This window comes from Manacus vitellinus, unplaced genomic scaffold (assembly GCF_001715985.3).
Source record: "Manacus vitellinus isolate BGI_N305 unplaced genomic scaffold, ASM171598v3 scaffold_7_pilon, whole genome shotgun sequence".
In the NCBI taxonomy this organism is placed as follows: Eukaryota; Metazoa; Chordata; class Aves; order Passeriformes; family Pipridae; genus Manacus; species Manacus vitellinus.
Genome location: NW_021940813.1, coordinates 16,870,307 through 16,888,081, shown reverse-complemented (window position 1 = coordinate 16,888,081; position 17,775 = coordinate 16,870,307). Strand labels below are relative to the sequence as shown.

Sequence of the window (17,775 nt, the reverse complement as noted above, 5' to 3'; positions counted from 1 at the left end):
TGACAGAAAATAATTAAAGAAGAAATCTGACTGAGGATCTGCAAGTCATTAGAGGCCTCAAATAACTTGATGCAATATCTGGTTTTGGTAAAAGGTTTGTGTTTAGCAGGATTCATAGAAGGATGTGTAGGTGCCCTCTCCACTGTTCCTTCTACCCCTTAATCATACCAGTGGTGTATTTTTCTTGTTTCTAAATGTCCTCCAATCTGCTGCTGTGATTGATGATTCAGATGCTCTCAATCCTGAAACCAGGAGATCTAATACTCTCTTTAAGTATTAGAGAAACACCCTGTAGGTAATGTTGGAAGTATTGTAGAAACAAATTGCTTTGGTGCAAGACAGGAGAGTTTCAGGAGGAACAAACCAGTTGAAACAGGAGTTAGGGGATCACACTACATAATTAGAATGGCATAATGGTCACTTTCCAAAAGCAAAATATGTGAAGTGTCACATCAATGTACAAAACCTTGAAATCCCACTGCATATACCAGGAATCTCTATGAGACAGCTTGGCACAGGAGAAAGTCCCTTGAGGTTCACTAGTCTTTCAGAAACTAAAATAGAGATTTCCCTATGTCTTAGATCAAGCAGTACTTCATATACTTGGTCATGAAATGCCGGAGGATTGTGTGCTGGCACACAAGTACTCCAGGCCAAGTCTGGTCCTGATTTAAGGCACTGAAGCCTCCTATTAAGTGACGCAAATGAGCTGAGAGGATTGAAAGAAATAAGCATTTTACTCCCAGCCCCACCTCTAACTCAGTGTTGGTATCAGGCAACCCTAAACCTTATTTCCTATCCATAAAATAAGACTGGTGTGAAGATTAGCACTTCCAGTATCTGCCTCGCACTCTACCATCAAAACTTTTTTGAGTCTCGGACTCCTAACCTCTTCCCCGTTGGCTGCCTTTGCTGTAGGCTTCACCTGTCTTTCCCACCGCTCCAACCCGGCACCAAGCCCGTCTCGGCCGCGGTCCTGACCCCGGAGGCCTGGGCCAGGCGGTGGTGCGGGGCTGTCGCTAGAGGGGCTCGAAGGGAGAGTCCGACCCGCGACCGCGGGGCCCCTCCGCCCCACAGGTGGTGGAGGCAGCGCGGGGCGGGGGGTGTGGCCGGCAGGGGCGGGCAGAAAGCGCCTCCCTCCCTTAGCTGCTCTCTGACTGCCCCCAGCGCTGCCCGGCTTCCCCCCGCTCAACCCTCCCCGAGCACCGCGGCGAGACGGGAAGAGCCGTCCCCCTCTCTGCTCCCTACCCCGGCCTCCCGCCGCCTGGCACCGCGAAGGCGGAGCGTCCCTGCCTGGAGGGGGCGGCCACAGGCGCCGGCTGCCCTCTTCCCCGCCCTCCACCTGCTCGCCGCTTTTGTTTGGGAAGAGGGGTGTGGGGGAGGCGCGGCCGCCCCTGCGTGTGGCGGGGGTGGCCCCGGGCACGGCCTCCGGGGCGGCTCGGGGCTCACGGACCTTGTCACCGCCGCCTTTGTCTGCCGGTCGGTCCGAGATTGCTCCCCCCTCGCCCTGCATCTGCTCCTCCTCGGCCTGGGGATCGCGCCGTGGGGCTGCCGCTCCCGGGGAGGGGCGACTAGACGGAACGCGGGTTTCGCCCTCTTTTCGGGACGAGAGGGAGGCGAAGGCGCCTCTCCCCGCCCGGCACACCGCGCTGCTCGGCGGCGTTTGCCCCGCCGCCAAGTTGCCCACAAGTTGGAGCGCCGCCCCCCCGCCGCCGGGCTCTGGCCTCGGCGTGAGACAATACCGCGGGCTGCGGGGAGGAGGAGGAGGAGGAGGAGGAGGGGGGCGGGCGGAGCAGCTCTCGCTCGCCGCCGATGGGGCCGGGCCGGCCGGCGCTGCGAGGCGGGTAGGTGGCTCGGCGGGGGCCGCCGGCAGGCGCGCACCGGGGAGCGGGCCGGCAGAGAAGAGCCCAGCCCCGGCCGCAAACGGCGCTCCATGGAGGACGTGGGGCTGCGGGCCCGGGCGGGAGCGGCTGGCCGCGGCGACCCGCGGCTCGGCGCCGTGCTGGTGGAGCCGGGGCCCGTGATGGTGATGGTGGAGCAGCGGGCAGCCGAGGGCTACAAGCTGGTGGAGGTGCAGCTGACCGGTGGGCTCCGTGGGGCTTCACGCTGAAGGGCGGACGGGAGCACGGGAGCCCCTCATCATCACCAAGGTGAGCGGCGCCGGCGGGCGCGGGGAGGTGGTCCCGGCGGCTCCATGTTGCCGTGCCCGCGGCGATGACAACCCGGCGGGGGCAGCGGGCCCGGCCCGGCCCCTGGCGCAGGTACCGCGGGGCAGCGCGCCCAGCGCAGGTGCCGCTGGGCCGGGCCCCTCCCGGCCCTGCCCCCGGGCCGCCCTGGGTATCCGGGGAGCGGGGACCGGTGGGGATGGGGCGCATCCCGGCAGCTCCGGGGGCAACAGGTTGCTGAGCGCCGGCAACCTGCCGCTTCTGGCCGCTCTTGCTGCCCATTAAACAGCTGGTGCCGTCGTCGCGGGCGCTGGTAACTGGCTGCGGGACCCGAAACCCTGTGCTGGGCTGTTCCCTCCCTCTTTTCCCTTCGGGCTCCTGGCGCAGGAGGGTATGGAGACTGAAACTCCCGGCTCCGAGGCTGAGTTTTCTCTGCTGATGTTGCACTTGCAAATTCTAAGTAATTAGGATAGCCTTTTGTATCTCCCTCCTTCTTTAAACAGAAAGGTGTTGTGGCTAGTGACCAAATTCATTCTCCAAAGACAAGGGAGGGGGACGTTCTTGGGTATATATACACTTTCTGATTGCCTTTTTTTTTTTTTTTTAAAGTTCTTGTATACTCACAGCTTTAATCTCAGTGTATTGGACGTGAGTTAGAGAAATACATCACATTTTCTAGAAATGTTTTTCACCTGGGTATGTTTTGATTTAAGAACCCCCATCCTCAGTAACTGTTGTTTTGCTGTTAAGACAGCTTTCATGTTGCACAGTGAAAGCATATTAAAATAGATCCACATAGATTTGTGAAAGAAAAATCCTCATTAGCAAAGCACATTTTGCTCAGGATCTGTAGGAAAGATATATATGCTTTTGTCTACAAGTCCTCTGGACTCTGCCTGTTTCCATTTTAAAAGTGCCAGAGGGTGTCAGAGGTCAAGAAGTCCTGTTTTATCCACAGCAGAAATTCTTCTGATCTTATTTTTCGGTTGGTTTCATTGTGAGTTGCCTGGTTGGTTCTCTCACTCTTGAAACAACTGCGATACGGACTTTACAAGTTAGGACTTTTGAAACCATCTGTTTCTAGATCTCTTCCCTACTGCTGTTTTTCAAGAGACAACAGTCAGTGTCAGAATATGTATATGCTGAAAAATGACTGCCAGTCTGTTGGCCTCTTACCAGTACCCTGAGTTTACACAATAGCAAACCTGGGAGGATTTGAGGAAAGGAGAAAAGAGCTACTTTACTGTGTATGTACTAGCTATTAAGTGCCAATTCAAATAATTCCACCTTTCTGCTAGTGGCTAATAAGTGCTACATCTACAGACTGATCAGTGATACTTATTCATAATGTTACCTAGGTATTAAGTAACAGGCTCAAGTATTTGTGGCATGAGGATGTGGCTGTGGTATGTGGAGAGAAGTGTCTAGGGCTGGGAACCTTGTGAACTGGGTCTGTTGCAAGGGAATAATGAGATGGAACCACACAGCATGGAAGAGAAATCTGGGTCCATCCATACAGACTTAGGGATAAGAAACAACCTGGGTCCTTGGGTTTAAATTTTCATTTGTCATCATTGGATACGAGTGTATAGTACTGTTTTTGAAACCAGAGCCAGGAACTCGTGTCCCTGGGACTACAGTTATTTAGCTGCAAAATTTTCCATCTTGATTTGGCCCACCCATCATGGTGTTTGGTTGTGTATTTTCTGTAGTGGTGGTTTTTCTGCTTCTAGTGGTGGAAAGCTACTGGAAAGAATAATTTAATGCTGGGTGGTTAAAACAGGCACTCCTTGCATGAGATGTAAAGTTTTCCTCTTCTCAGCTGAAGAAAGCCTTGGACTTGAGTTACACCCTTCCTGAGTGGGGATCATTGGGCTGCTATGGATGAGGAGATGCCATTTCACCTACACTTCTCTCTCTGTCTCCCCTCCCTTCTCAGGTAGGCTGGTGGCTGGTCAGTGGGGGATCCAGGAAAACCCACTGCACTGAATGCTTAAGGATACCTGTGGAAAACCTGGTTTTGTGGATTCAAACCGAGCTTAAGCATTAGCTGGTTCTGAAGCTCTGTCTCACTCTAGTCCAGAGCATCTCCAGGGAAGTGAGGGTGGATGGTGCCAACTGCCACTTTTTGAGGAGAGGAATGTGACAAGGTGTGAATGGTGTCTCCGATAGCAGCTGCTTAAGGGGGATTTCTAAAATTCTGCCTGTCTCCTTTCTTACGGTCTCAAAAGCAAGATCAACCTTTGAAGAAAGTTGCCCCTTTTTGTAAAGGCTGGGAAGTCTGTGGTGTAAATATTTCGTGCTTTCCTTAGCATATATGACACAACTGCCAGAAAAGTGGCATCATAAAATACTGTAACTGAAAAATTCGGGAGCAAGCACTTTCTGTGCAACACACATCTCGGGTGTTAGTTTCTGTGGTTGTGTGGCTATTTCACTTGCTGACAGGAAAGGAAGTTTTTTATTACGGATATCATAGGGAGAGTCCAGGGCAAGAAGAGCTGCAAATACTATTTGGGAATTTGTTAGCTGGAAATCTAGTCAATTAAAACAAGAGTTGTCATTTGATCCACCAGATTACCAGAGAGGGGAAGGCATGCTAAAGAGGAGAAAATGTGTCCAGCCTTAGCAGGGGGATAAGCGTGTGCTCAGCTGCTGGAATTTTGTCCCTGCTCGTTGCAGGGAGGCTGCACTGGATGACCTTTGAAAGTCCCTTCCAACCCAAACCATTCCATGATTGATGTTGTGAGGGAAGCGCTTTGCCCTGGGAAAGGTCAGTGCACAGTCATGCTGCTGGTGCCCAGCAGTGGGCCCAGCCCTGGCGGCTTCCCTGTTTCGTGGTAGCATTTCGTTCTGTAACTGAAACAAGACTTCTAGAAAGAGTCCTGAGCGGGGTAGGCAGAACACAGAGTTCATCTGCCGGGCGCAAGCCTTTTTATTTGATTTTTTTTCCCTTTTTGTTATTGCTGCAATAGGCACAGAGAAAAACGGTACATGATACAGCTTGCTCGATCTTTAAACATAGCTGGTCTTCTAAAACTTGCCCCACCCACGTACAAATGGTGCTACTAATATTTAAGAAAAAGGTCTTTTAGCGTTGTCACTTTGTTGCGTACTATTATTTTTTAATGTCCCTTTAAAAATGCTTTACGTTTTTCCTGATCTCTGCATGTGTATCTGATAACATTCCAAAAAAAAAATTGCCCAAAGGCAGCTTGTTCTTGCCTAATTTGACATCTTGAAAGAAAGGACTTGCTTTTATAGCTACATGTGTATTTCAACAGAAAGTGAAGTGAGAACTTTGAGGACTTTAATTAGAAGTCTCACAAGGCTCAGTTTGTGTTTTCTGCTTTTTAAAGAAAAAACCTCTGAAGAGGGAGATCTTACTGGAAATAGTGAAAAGTCAAAGTGCTCGAGTGTGAATCTTTTGAAAATCTCCCATAGCTGCATTATCTTGACTACTTTTACTTTAAAAGGGCTCTTATCTGAGGTGCCCAACTTATAGTGTCAATCATAGTATTGATTGTGGGCGGTGGACAGAAAGTCATTTCACTTCCTGTACTAACAATATCTTTAGGAACTCTGAAGTTGTTCTGCAGTCAGCTTTATCCATATTACTTAATACATATGAAAACATTCTAGTTTATGCATTTCAAGATAGATTGATGTATCATTTAAATAAATTTCTCTTTAGTATCTGCTTTACAAGACCCTACAGCTATACCTCCTCAAGCAATGATCTCATTGCAGTCTAATCAAGGCTGGGCTTGGCTGGTATTTCTGCAAGATTTCCAAGTGAAACCTGGACTGTTGCAAGAAGTTTTGTTGATGATTTAGGAGATAGAGCTCTTGTCTCCTGAATCAGTGCTGAATTCATGCCCCAGCTGGAGGTACTGTCTTTTAAAAAGGAGTATCAGACAGACCCTGAACTTTTGTTTTCTTTATTCCGTTGCACTTTCCTAATGTGCTCCCGTGTGTGGTTAAGTGTGAACTGTAATTCGTTTAACCCAACAATTACTTAAATTGTATCAAGAGATGCTTCTCTATTAATTGGCTGCCAGACTTCTCCATGTGACTTTTATTAAGTTGTTATTTCAATAGTAAGTGAAGTGATTGTTGTTTTCGTTAGGTAATTCTTTATTCTTTGGCCTTAAACATCTAACTAAAAACAATTACCTACATCACTATACTGCAACAATATTTAGAGGGGGTAAAAAGCTTTAATGGTGCTATATACAAATGAATCAAAAAAAGACATTTTCAAACATAAATACTAGTTGCCTCCCTCAAGTTAGATGAGCTGCCTTGCTTGTAGACATTAACAATTCTTAAACTTGGCTGTAAAGCTTGATGTCGAGACAGCCAGCATTTAGGAGTAATCCCATGAAATTACTGACTGCTTCAACATAAGTGCAGTCATTCGTGTAAACAGCTGATTTATAAGTTATCAGGAGCCATTGTTCTGTGGTCAAGAAAGAATTCTAATCTAGATCTCTGTAACCTGGCAAATTTCATTCAGTTCCTTCAGTTCTGGAAAAATAATGCATTAAGGAGTATTTATTCTATTTACTATCCATCTGCTCTTGGTCGTCAAACCCAAACAAAATTACTGACCAGTATGACTCAGAATTTGAACAGGTATCTTAATGAACAACTTTAAAAGAATGTATCAACTCATGTTATGTGTTTCTTTTGAAACCTTTATTCAACTTCTTATCTTACCAGAGGGTTTATGGTCTGAGTTGTATGTCTTTGTGTTCTTAAATTTGATAGCTGAGAAACATTAGAAAATGTGTATACCTTAGAGTGAACGTTTGAACGTTTTAGGCTTGAAATATTATCATGTAGCTATTTATCTTTTTTCCCTTGACAAATATGTTAAAAATTGGGCTTTTTTCAATGCTACAGAAACTGTTCTGAGTGATCTGATTGTTATATCCCAGGTCTCTATTATTGGAAGAGAGGAATTTGTTTGTTTTGATGGAGGAAGATCTTACTGCTTTTTACTTTGGTAAGCTGACTGGTTAAGGGAATGCTCTCAGTTTGTGTTTTAATGGTTGTTGAATGACCTCTTTATTATGACTGTTAATTTACTGGCAGAATGGAGCCCACCACCCTCATATGTGGTGTAAATGGTTTGGCTGTGGAAGTATGAAGCTTAAGAGGTTGGGTTTGAGTTTTGGGGGTTTTTTTGAGATCTTTAGCAGTTGAAATGCCACCAATATTGGAAATTGCATTTAAAAGCTATCTTGGATATTGTTACATGTGATCTAAAAACCGTGTAAGGAGTTGAAATGAAAGGATGGGTTAAAGGCTCATGACTGGAGAAGTTTCAAGTCAGTTGAGTTCCGTGCTTAGCAGTCAACAGTGTGAGCGTGGTTTAAGAAATAGGGGGGTGTGTGCTTGCAGTACTGAAACTGCAGTCTTCTTTGTGCTTTTCACACTACATTTCAGTACAAAAATCTTCCAAGGAGTCAGTATGCTTGTGTTTAAAACCAGAACTAAGAAACTTCCTTACAACAAGTGAACTTCTAACTTTTGGAAATACTGATTGCTTTTAAATTGTTTGTTTTTATCTCCTCTGCATTTCTTCCTTTTAGCTCTTTGGGCAAAACCTGTCAAATTTATCGTGATTTTTTAGTTTAAGAGAAAACACAAACAAAAGCATTCATGTCTGGAGTCTGACAGAGGAATTGATGTGTTTTGTGGGAATAGTTACTGCAATAGGAGTTAGACAGCGGGATTGACTGTTTGAATGTTCATCAATTTGGTCTATTTAAAGAACAATTTAAACTTCTCTAGTTCTTAGTTAATTTATATGCTAGTTCATATTTTCCAGTATGAATTTTGTGTCCTACCGTAGGCATTAGCCTAAAAATAAAAGATCTGCAAGAGACCTCCTGTTACTGCTTGCTGTTGCCAGTAATGCCATTTATTACCTAGGTATCCATCATGCTTGTGGTTTTGTTTGTTTTCCTTTTTAAGAGGAAAAAACAGTGTGGTTGTGTGTAGTATTTATGCACATGCTACATATGCTTTACTCAATTACTCAATAGACTGTACATACTTTTTTTGCGGGCCTTGATTCATTATGTGTTCTCCTGCTTAATGAATATTTAAAATAGGGTAATGTGGAAAGAATAAGGTAAATGGGAAGTGAAAGGTGGTCATGTATAGATTAGAGGAAACAACTGTTTAGCAGTAACCAAACCAAATTTATATCACATATGTGAGCTTTTTTCTCGAGAAAAGCCATTTGTGTTTAGTCTTCCTATGCATTTGTAATCTGTGTATAGAATATCTAGTATGTATATGGATCTAGTTCTGTGGGTCAGCTTGTTACAGAAGTTTGAGACAGGTCCTAGCCATTAAGCAGATTTTTTACTTGCTGGTGGTTTAAGTGTTACAGTGCCTGAAGAGTTTCACAGAGAGTTAACTAAAAATTGATTTAGTTATACTGAGGCTTCATCCATTTAATTTACATGGACTTGTTTTCTACTGTCTGTTTTGAACCTATATGATATAAGGTCAATTGAAGGTTTTGTTAATATGTGCTTATTGATCCCTCTCTGTAAACTTAACATAATTCTGGACTTTCAATTTTGAGGGTTTTGTTGGTGTTTTTTTTTAATTGGGAGGTATGTGTTTGCTTATCATTAAGATAAGAAACAAACTAGGGCAATTTCTAATTCCACATAGCATAATATTTTAAGTTTCTTAAAAGTTATGTAGGAGGTATGTTGTTGTGCTCTCCTCATCCCCAACCCCCGAGAATATTATCATCTCTCCGTGGTGAATTATTAGGAGCTGTAATTTTTGTAACTTCACAGATATGGTCATATACAAACAAGATGGAATGTAAGGTTTATGGAATTGGGAACTGAATGTGTTGTGTTTGAAAGCATTCATTTGGTGATAGGAAAAGGCTACAAAGTTTTGAATTGGAACCAGTTTTGAAAATTCAACTTGATGGACTTGGGGATGTGTTTGTGTTCTCCATATATGCTTTGCCAAGCAGCAGACTTTCGGTGGTGTTCACAGAGGCTTAAGCTGAATGTTTAATGGAAGTTGATACTTTTGGAAAGTGGTTTGTAGTGTTTAAATTAGACAGGACTTAAGTGCTCGGAGTTGCTCTCTGAAGGTGTGTACCATTCATGTGAAGCATGTGAGAAAGTGAGGATACCTGTGGTTCCTCAACACATACCTATATGCCTACATCTACTGTAGTAAGATGAAATATTGAGCAAAATTATTGTCTCTGTATTTGCTGTATGTGTGGCTATACCTAAAATGTTCAAAAATTCTTTATTTCTGTGATTGTTTATGAACATAGCTTTTCAGTTTGATTTATCTAGCTAATCGGGGTAGAGTTGTAATCTACCAAGGACCAAAAACATTTGTTAGGAGAGAACTTCCTTCTCCTACCTATAAATTAATACACAGTTTTAATTAATTCAGGGCATTCTTGTGAAGCACAGATCTCTTATCTCAAAGATAACAGAATGGCATCTGCAATATGACAAGTTGTTGTGGGGTCTTTATTGGCCTTTGCATGTACCTGACAGTCATTGAGGTGTGCTCAACTCCCCCAGGCAGAGAGAGCCGACTGCTTGGTAAATGCTGGAAATGTAGCAAATTGTAGATTAGAGAAACTGAATAGCTTTTGTCAGGTACACAATTCTTGGGTTGAGTCTTAAAGTAGAAACAGATGGAGTTCAGTGTTTGATGAAAGAAAAGAGGTGGTTATTTCAAAGTTCTTCTGAACCCTGATGAAACACCAACATCAGCTGAAAGCTTTGAACTGTTTAGTCAAAAGTTCAGTCGTGTTGGCACTGAGAGGAACGCCTCACATCCTGTGTCCCTGTACTTCTCCTGCCTCACCCCATATGGAAAGGAAGGCTTCCCCTCTGCAACCAGCCCTGCTCTCTCCCCATTTAAATCGCTCCATTTCTGAATTGTTAGGTTCTTTGAAATGTGTAAATTCCTCTTACTTAGCCACATCTATCAACTGATATATGAGTTGGGAAATATGTGTCATGTTTCTGAGATACAGATTTTCTGAAGAACTGTACTTAGTAATGGGGTTTTTGAAGGATGTAGAGTGGCCTGTTTTTCAAGGGTGGTACAAAGGGCAAAGAATAATCTCAGTGACTGAAAGCTGGAAATAGGCAACATATGAGAACTCAACTGCAGTGTTGTATCCCTTTGGATACTACTAACAGTGCAGTTTCATCCATTCTTGCAGTCATTTTTCTAGCTGAATGTCCTTCTAGAAGGGAGATGGATCATGATCAAGGGTGTTCTTATTGTTATTGTAGGTGACCTTATTGGATGCTTTCTTTGCTCCAGGCTCTTTGCTGTTCTGTCCATCGTGTTTCTGAGACCGTTTCTTTACTTGCAGAACTTTAGACCTTTGTGCATTTGTGTCAAGTACAACAACAGGGTGTTTAAGGTTCTGGTAATAGCAGAGGTAGTTATCTCTGAGCAGTGTGACAGAGTCTAAGAATGCTTTTGCTGATGTGTAAAGATGAATTCAGTTTGGTTTTGTTGAAATGGTTGCATAAACTAATGAAACTAAGGCAGAGTTTTGGGTTTTTTTAATGGAAACACACGAGCTTCCTTCTAAGCTGTGCTTTGTTTTGTGTTGTTTTTCTTTTGATGGAAAAAGATCCAAGTGTTAGTGAAACTTACTTGAAACAAAATCCAGAGCCTTTTAAAATGGCCAGACACTTCATTTTAGAATAACAAGTTTTTCATCCTCAATCCTATTATATTTTCTCGGTAATGGATGTGCAGTTGAGTCTGGATAGCTGAAGGAGGGAGGGATCTGCCAGTGGGGAGCATGATAATACAGTAATTTGTTCAGAAGTGATGCACAGGTACCTATGCTGTACTCAAAGTGGCAGTTTCAGTACTTTTCCTCTTCAGTAAAATATATGATTGTTCTTAAAATCCCTTCATGAAGCTATGCAAACAGATTATTTTGAAATTTTTCTCTCTCTTGAGATAAAGCGTGCTTTGAAGGCTTCCAACATAAACTATTAAACAAAGCAATGTCTCCCAGTTTTCCAAATATGTATGAACTAGTCAGCATTCTTTAGGAAATAAACCTCTGATTTGGCTCAGTGAATACTGTAAAAGGTTACTGTTGGGGGGTAATAGTACTTTATTTGGAAGCTGTGTATTTTTCAGTAAAATACTATAGTATTTTGGGATAGTATCATAGAAACATGATCTAATGGTAAAAGAAGTGAAATGCTTCCTACACAGTGTCAGTTAGTCATCACTGTGTTAATTTTCTTAAACAAATTACATGCAAAAATGGGTTTGTGGGTGTTTAGCTGGCCGATATCTGATGTAGTGAATTATCCAACTCCGGATGAGTATTTGGATTCTGCATAACACAATAATTAGAGTATAGTAAATTGCTTTATTTCCTCTACAAATACATATTTTGTTGATCCAGAAGAGAGGGGGACATTAGATTTTCATCAGGTGCATTTGCAGTTGTCGTCTTTTTTTTTTTTTAATGGAATAGCAAAACATCCATTTCACAGCCATTCATTTAAATAAAAGATGCAAACATACCGTGTTGACGTAAAGTAGTGTTTTGTTGGGTGGAAAGAGTTTTAAGATAACACGGAAAACTTGAAGCTTTATTTATCTGTTAAATATAATTAATGTTTAGAAGAGTTAAGACTACTGTATACTTTAAAAATCAGCTTTTATAAACAGTTTGTAATCTGTTTCTTACATGACTATTTTGGTCAAGTGCCTTTATTTCTAAATATAAAATATTAAAAACCACTGTCTTGTTCTGAGGCTGTAAGATGTGATAAATACTGGATTTTCTTGAACCCTGCGCTTATGTCATAATTCTGTTTCTACTTCCAGAAAAATGTTAGAACACAACATTTAGGCTCTAAGGTAGGTTTTTTCCCCTTTTTCACTATGTCTTCTTAATATGTGCAGGAACTTTTATATTTCTTGTTCTTTTTTCTTTCTCCTGTTTCGTAAAAGATAAAACCCAACAATTTGCTCTCCTGCTTATAAAGCAAATACTACAGTAAAATAACTTTTTCCTACAGTCTTTACCTTCTGGGAACTTGTTTTTTTTCACTGCTGGGGAAGATTGCTATCAAGAGCAGGGCTGTGCCTTTCCTGACACCTTGGAGACCTGAGGAGTTTCTGTGATTACTCAATCTCATATTAGGGAGGGGTGTAAGACAAGTTTTTTGTTGCTCAACTGAATTTCTTCTGTCTGATTAAGGAAATCATCATCTTAACAAATATTGTAGCTGTGACCTGTTATATCAGCCGTGTAGGTGAGTAAAATACGTGTGTGAAGAGGCGTGGGGCTCTTTGGTGGTGGTTTGGTTCCTTGAAGGCAGTAATGGGTCAGAACTTCCAAAGCTTCAGTACAAAACCCTGTCAGAAGCAAGGAATTGGAAGTGCAGCGAATTGAAAACTGGGGGGTCTAGTAAATTAGTTACCTGTTTTGCCACAGATTTCTTGTATACCTGTGTGAAGTTGTGTGGCACCTTTGCCTCAGCGTCTCGTGTTGCGTGGAACCAACAGTATTTCTCACAAGTTGTTTCTTGAAACAGACCTGATACAGAAGTGCTGAAATATTATGGTGACAAAGACTTTATGGTCTTTCTAGTAAAATCCAGAACACAAATGTATGAAACCCCTAGGAGTACACAGAGTTGTCTCAAAAGGGCGTAGTTGTGTAATACTGTTGGTAGTAAATTCTTCACAATAGAAAGCAGTGCTTTGTGCTTGTGTTCATCATCAATAATGTACTGAAGTGTACAATTAGATCTCTGTTTACAAACTTAAACCCACTACCTACCCAAAATACACAGATGCTCAGTGCCTCGGAAAAATATAAGAGCTGAATGGAGTGAGATAGACTATTGGCACCTGAGCAGGAGGTAATGAGTCCCATAGTGTGGACTCCTTATATTGAAGGTCAACCAGACATTTGAATCTGTGTGATTTGTAATTTATTAGTAATAAATCTTCATAAGGAGATATATTTTTGTAGCCAAAACACATCTTTGCTGACTACTTGAATTTCCTTTGATTTCTCATTACTGTGACCCACTTACAGCTCTGTGATAGAAAGATACTGTCAGTGACTTGAAGACTGATGATGAGTTTACTTTTCATCGTTGTCTGAGGTGATAACATAGCATACAAGTTTCATCAGGGGAGCACGTGCGTGTTTTCTTCTAACTGCAGACAAAATTAAAAATTTAATTTCTTTGTCAGCACATCACTAGCACTAATTGGAGGCTACTGTCTGCTCCAGTATGTTGTATCAATAATTGTTACAATACCCTACATTTCCACCTAAAGGTGTTGGGCTAGCATAAGACTCCGCCCTAAATCCAGTGCTGCAAACATTAAGTCTTTAGCAACCTAGTTTAGTTTGCTGAAAGCTGACTGGGGAAATGTTGCATGAGCAATTTAATTATCCGATTAGAGGGAGTGGAGATGAGCAGCAGGGAGTGGCAACATCGTGGTATATGGTCACATGCTCTACAGTGACTTACAGGCTGTAGTCCAGCTGATTTTGAGTGAAAATTAAATGGTAGTATGGAAATAATTTTGTAAATGCTTATCTCCTGTTTTCTAACTTCTGAATTTTCGGTAATGAGCAATTTGAATCCAGACCTGTACTGTTTCTTCATCTTGTGATTAAAAAAAATAAAGTGTATTCAGCCCTTTTCTGAGGATAAAATGGACATAACTGTTACTAATATCAGAGTAAAATGAAAATTATTTTGCTTGTTTTAATTTTTTTGCTACCAAAAAATACTTGACATTTGACCATCCAAGAGAGCATGTTTGCTGAATCAACACTAAACTAACTCATGGCAGATTGTAACTAGGTCTGCATCTGGTGTAGGTGCCTCTTTGTCTAGAGTCATAGAGTTTTCTGGTATACTTGATTTATGGTGGCTGCAATTTTTTATGACCAAGTTTTCTTCTCTTTGAATTCTGGGGAAATTTCTGTGAGGACTTTGTGCATCTTTTTTGATATGAAATAAAATTAGTTGTATACTTTTTAATAACATACTGTTAATGATTACTGCTTTTTAAAAATGTTTTTGGACTTTGCACTGAGAAGTTTTCTTTTAGTTTTCTGATTTGTTTAACTCTGTTAGCTCTGTGGATGCCCCATCCCTTGGAGTGTTCAAGGCCAGATTGGGTGGGTCCTTGAGCAAACCTGGTCTAGTAGAAGGTGCCCCTGCCCATGGCAGGGGGATTGCAATGAGATCTTCTTTAAGGTCCCTTTCAACCCAAACCATCCTATGATTCAATTTGGCCATGACATTTGGCATGTTATCATGTATGGTTGTAAGGAGTCTGGGCTAGGGTTGTATATATAACAGTTGCAGAAGTCTTAAATCATTCTAGAGTGGTTTGGTCTTTACATTCTTGTAATAGTTTTTATGTTTGTTTGCTTTTACTTATTTTTTTTAAGAGAAGGCAAAAGAAATGTGGTATCCCAATAGTCCGTATAATTTTATCAGCTGAACTACAATTTTCCAAACTAATTTTCCTGTGGGGCTCAACACTAGACTGGGGTACCTTGCCCACTGGGTTTAGGTTTTTCCCCTGCCAAAGGAATGTTTGGATTCAAGAACTTGCTCTCCAGGTTCTGGAGGGTGCGTGTTGTAGTTGCCTCTTCTTTCTGGTACTTGGGCCCCAACTTTTCTGAATTTCCTTTAACCTGTTTCAGTGTTACCTGTTCCTTACTCAGAAATCTTTATTCTTTATCATTGTCCTCATTTGAGTGATTGTGGATTCAATTAAATAGTCAAAACCTTTCTTTACCAGTATTTTTCACTCTGCTATTTCTATCCCTGGCTCCAGATCTTGTTTTGTCTTCAAAGCCTCAAGCCTACAAAGTGTTTAGAATAGAGGATCTCTCACAGGACTTGAAGCTGAGACTTCTTTGAAAATGTCCAGGTGTTAGGTGTTTAAATAAGTGACATAAGGCATGCACACACATAGATGACCACGCTCACATAATGGATGCTGTCTGATTTTGCTGTAGCAGGGATCACTAGAGCGTTTCAAATTTAGTTCCCAGTTTGACTATTTAACGTGTTTGTTTTCTTCATTTTATTTCTTCATCTGTTTCTTGGGTGAACAATTTCAGTTTTTAAGAAGACTGAGTGTTTGAGGCTGACATGCACAATATAAAGTTTCTGCCTAACTAATTGAAGAATGTCAAATTCATCAACCACTGACGGAAAATATGATTTCACGATGAAAGCATCGAACAACTTTGATTAGTGAAGTGGCTAATACCACCTGTGGTTAATTACAGACATGGATCTTAGAGTAAGGTGAGGACATAAGATGATTTTTGTAAAACCATGGCTTAGATACTACTTTATTAGAAAGGTGTAATATGTACATAAGAGCAACAAAAAGATGTCTGTATTTACTGTAGCATAAATTTAAATACAAATGAAGAGGAAGTCAAAAGCTTGCAGGAAGAACAGTGATTTTTGTGGGTTTTATAGTTGTGTTTGAAGTTAATCGGGCTGCTTTTTTAATTTTAAACCAGACTACACACAACAAACTGTGACCTGAAAAAGTATCCTGTGAATTTTGGTATGCAAGAGAGCATGTTGGTTTTTTTTCTGCCTCTGTGGTTCATGCAGCTAAGACATCTCACCCAGCTTTAGTTTTGAAGAGAGGAGCATCTAGCAGGGTTAGTGGATGTTTTGTAGTGTTTGATTACAGTTGTCCAGGTGATGACTAAATTGTACCAAAGCATTAGAAAAATGTGTCTCCTTTCTGAGGTATGCTGAGAGTTATTTCCCTTTCCAATTAGGCTGTGAGTTGAGGCAGAAGGAGCATGATGTAGTAGTTATGCATTTTAAAAAGCAGAACTACCTTTAATGTACAGTGACAGAAAAAGAATTTTCCATTCTTGAGCACGTATTATTCAAAGCTTACAGTTTTGGAAGGAAAACAGGACCACCTTATGACTTCCAGCATATTCCAGTGTGTTGGTTTTGAGGGTTTGGTTGTTTGGTTTTTTTTTAAAAAAAGGGACAGTACAAATGCATTTTGTTCTTATCTGGTTTACGTTCACAGATCCATTTCCTGAACTGACCAAAATTCTGATGATGGATGCCAGTTTCTTCAAGGGTTTCAAAGTTATATAATTAAAATTAAGTCTTGAAGTTCATGGTACTTCTTGCTGTAAAGAAAATGCAGTCTAAGTTGTGCATGTGGGAATGGGGGCTTCCTCATGAGGCAAGAAGAGACTTAAGATTTTTAATGTGGAGTTTAAGATGCAGTGGCATCAACAAAAAAGGGGTAGTGTGGATTCTTGGGTGTTGCAGCCAAGGATATAGTCACCATAAATTGGTGGGGTTCTTTAATTTGGTGCACAACAGTTGACACAAGCTTCCAGTTTATTAAAAGGATGTTGAAAATTGAGTATGGTGCTGGAAAACAGCATAACAGTTACTCTAAAACTGACAAAATCTATTTTACTCAAGGAAATTGAAACACAGACCAAAATTCAATAGATTTTTAATCTAACAAACTTGAAGACTTCTCATGTTTGAAATAATGGGCATAGTTCCTAACCTTCAAGCAGTATGTCTCTACCTTTGTCTTATGTTTTCTGTTGTTTAGTGGTGTTGGGGTTTGGTTTGGTTTTTGTTGTGGTTTTTTTTTTAAATACATGCTTGATGTGAAACTAGTTATTTGGCTCAGGTCAATGTATCTGGAAGAAAGCGGATCAGAAATAAAGTTGGATTGTGGACTCATAGAGCCTTTCAGTATTTTTTCCATTCACAATTTCTGAAGAAACAGAAATGGATTGGGGTTCCAAACCAAAAAGCTTTGAGTTCTATGATGGCAGAGTACATGCTAGGAAATCATAGGATCTTTAATCTAGCAAGCTGTTAATTAGTCATACAGCAGCTGAACAGTGAAACTTTTGACTGATACCATTGAGGTTAAGTACAGGAAGAAGTGGGTTTTGTTTTGTATTGCATTGTGTTTGCTGGATACTCAAATGAAAATATGTGTCTGTGTTGGTAGTTAAACACAGCTTTGAATCTCTGTTTTTCCATGATCATAAGATTGTTTATATAAGATATGAGGTCAGTTCTTACTCTGAAATAGTACAATATTTTCAGTTACCAGCTAAATGCCAGATGATTTTTGAGATTAGAGTGGATAGTGTTGGAATTTCTTCAGTCATTCCTGATATTTTATCCATATTTTCTTTTTTTGAGCTACAATAACTTCTTCAGTAGTTCTGGAAGAAATCACTGAGATTACTTAGATACAAGTTAAAATTAAATTCTTATGCTTAATGTCATATCTCTGGTTTTGTATTTTGTATTATTTCCTGCTCTTGACAGTGATTCTTAACCTTATTTTTAGTGTCATGGTAGTGTTTGGAGGTAAAGCTTTCTTTGTCTGGTCTTCTCTGTGGTATAGAAAAATCTGCCCATTCTCTTTTCATAGGGCCCGTCTTAGCAGTAAAAATAAACTCTTTAAAATTTTTACAGTTGAAAACCAAATTGTATTTATTTCTTAATTTGATTTCCCTAGTTTT

The 17,775-nt window shown here is 41.2% G+C and overlaps 1 protein-coding gene across 1 annotated transcript in view; it reads left to right on the top strand.

Moving 5' to 3' along the window:
- Positions 1-1,933: 1,933 nt before the first annotated feature.
- SHROOM2 (shroom family member 2) overlaps positions 1,934-17,775 on the top strand; it is a 122,811-nt gene continuing 106,969 nt past the window's right edge. The window contains 3 exon segments of the mRNA XM_029964789.1: positions 1,934-2,087; positions 2,090-2,128; positions 2,131-2,150. Coding sequence (XP_029820649.1) covers positions 1,934-2,087; positions 2,090-2,128; positions 2,131-2,150 — 213 coding nt within the window.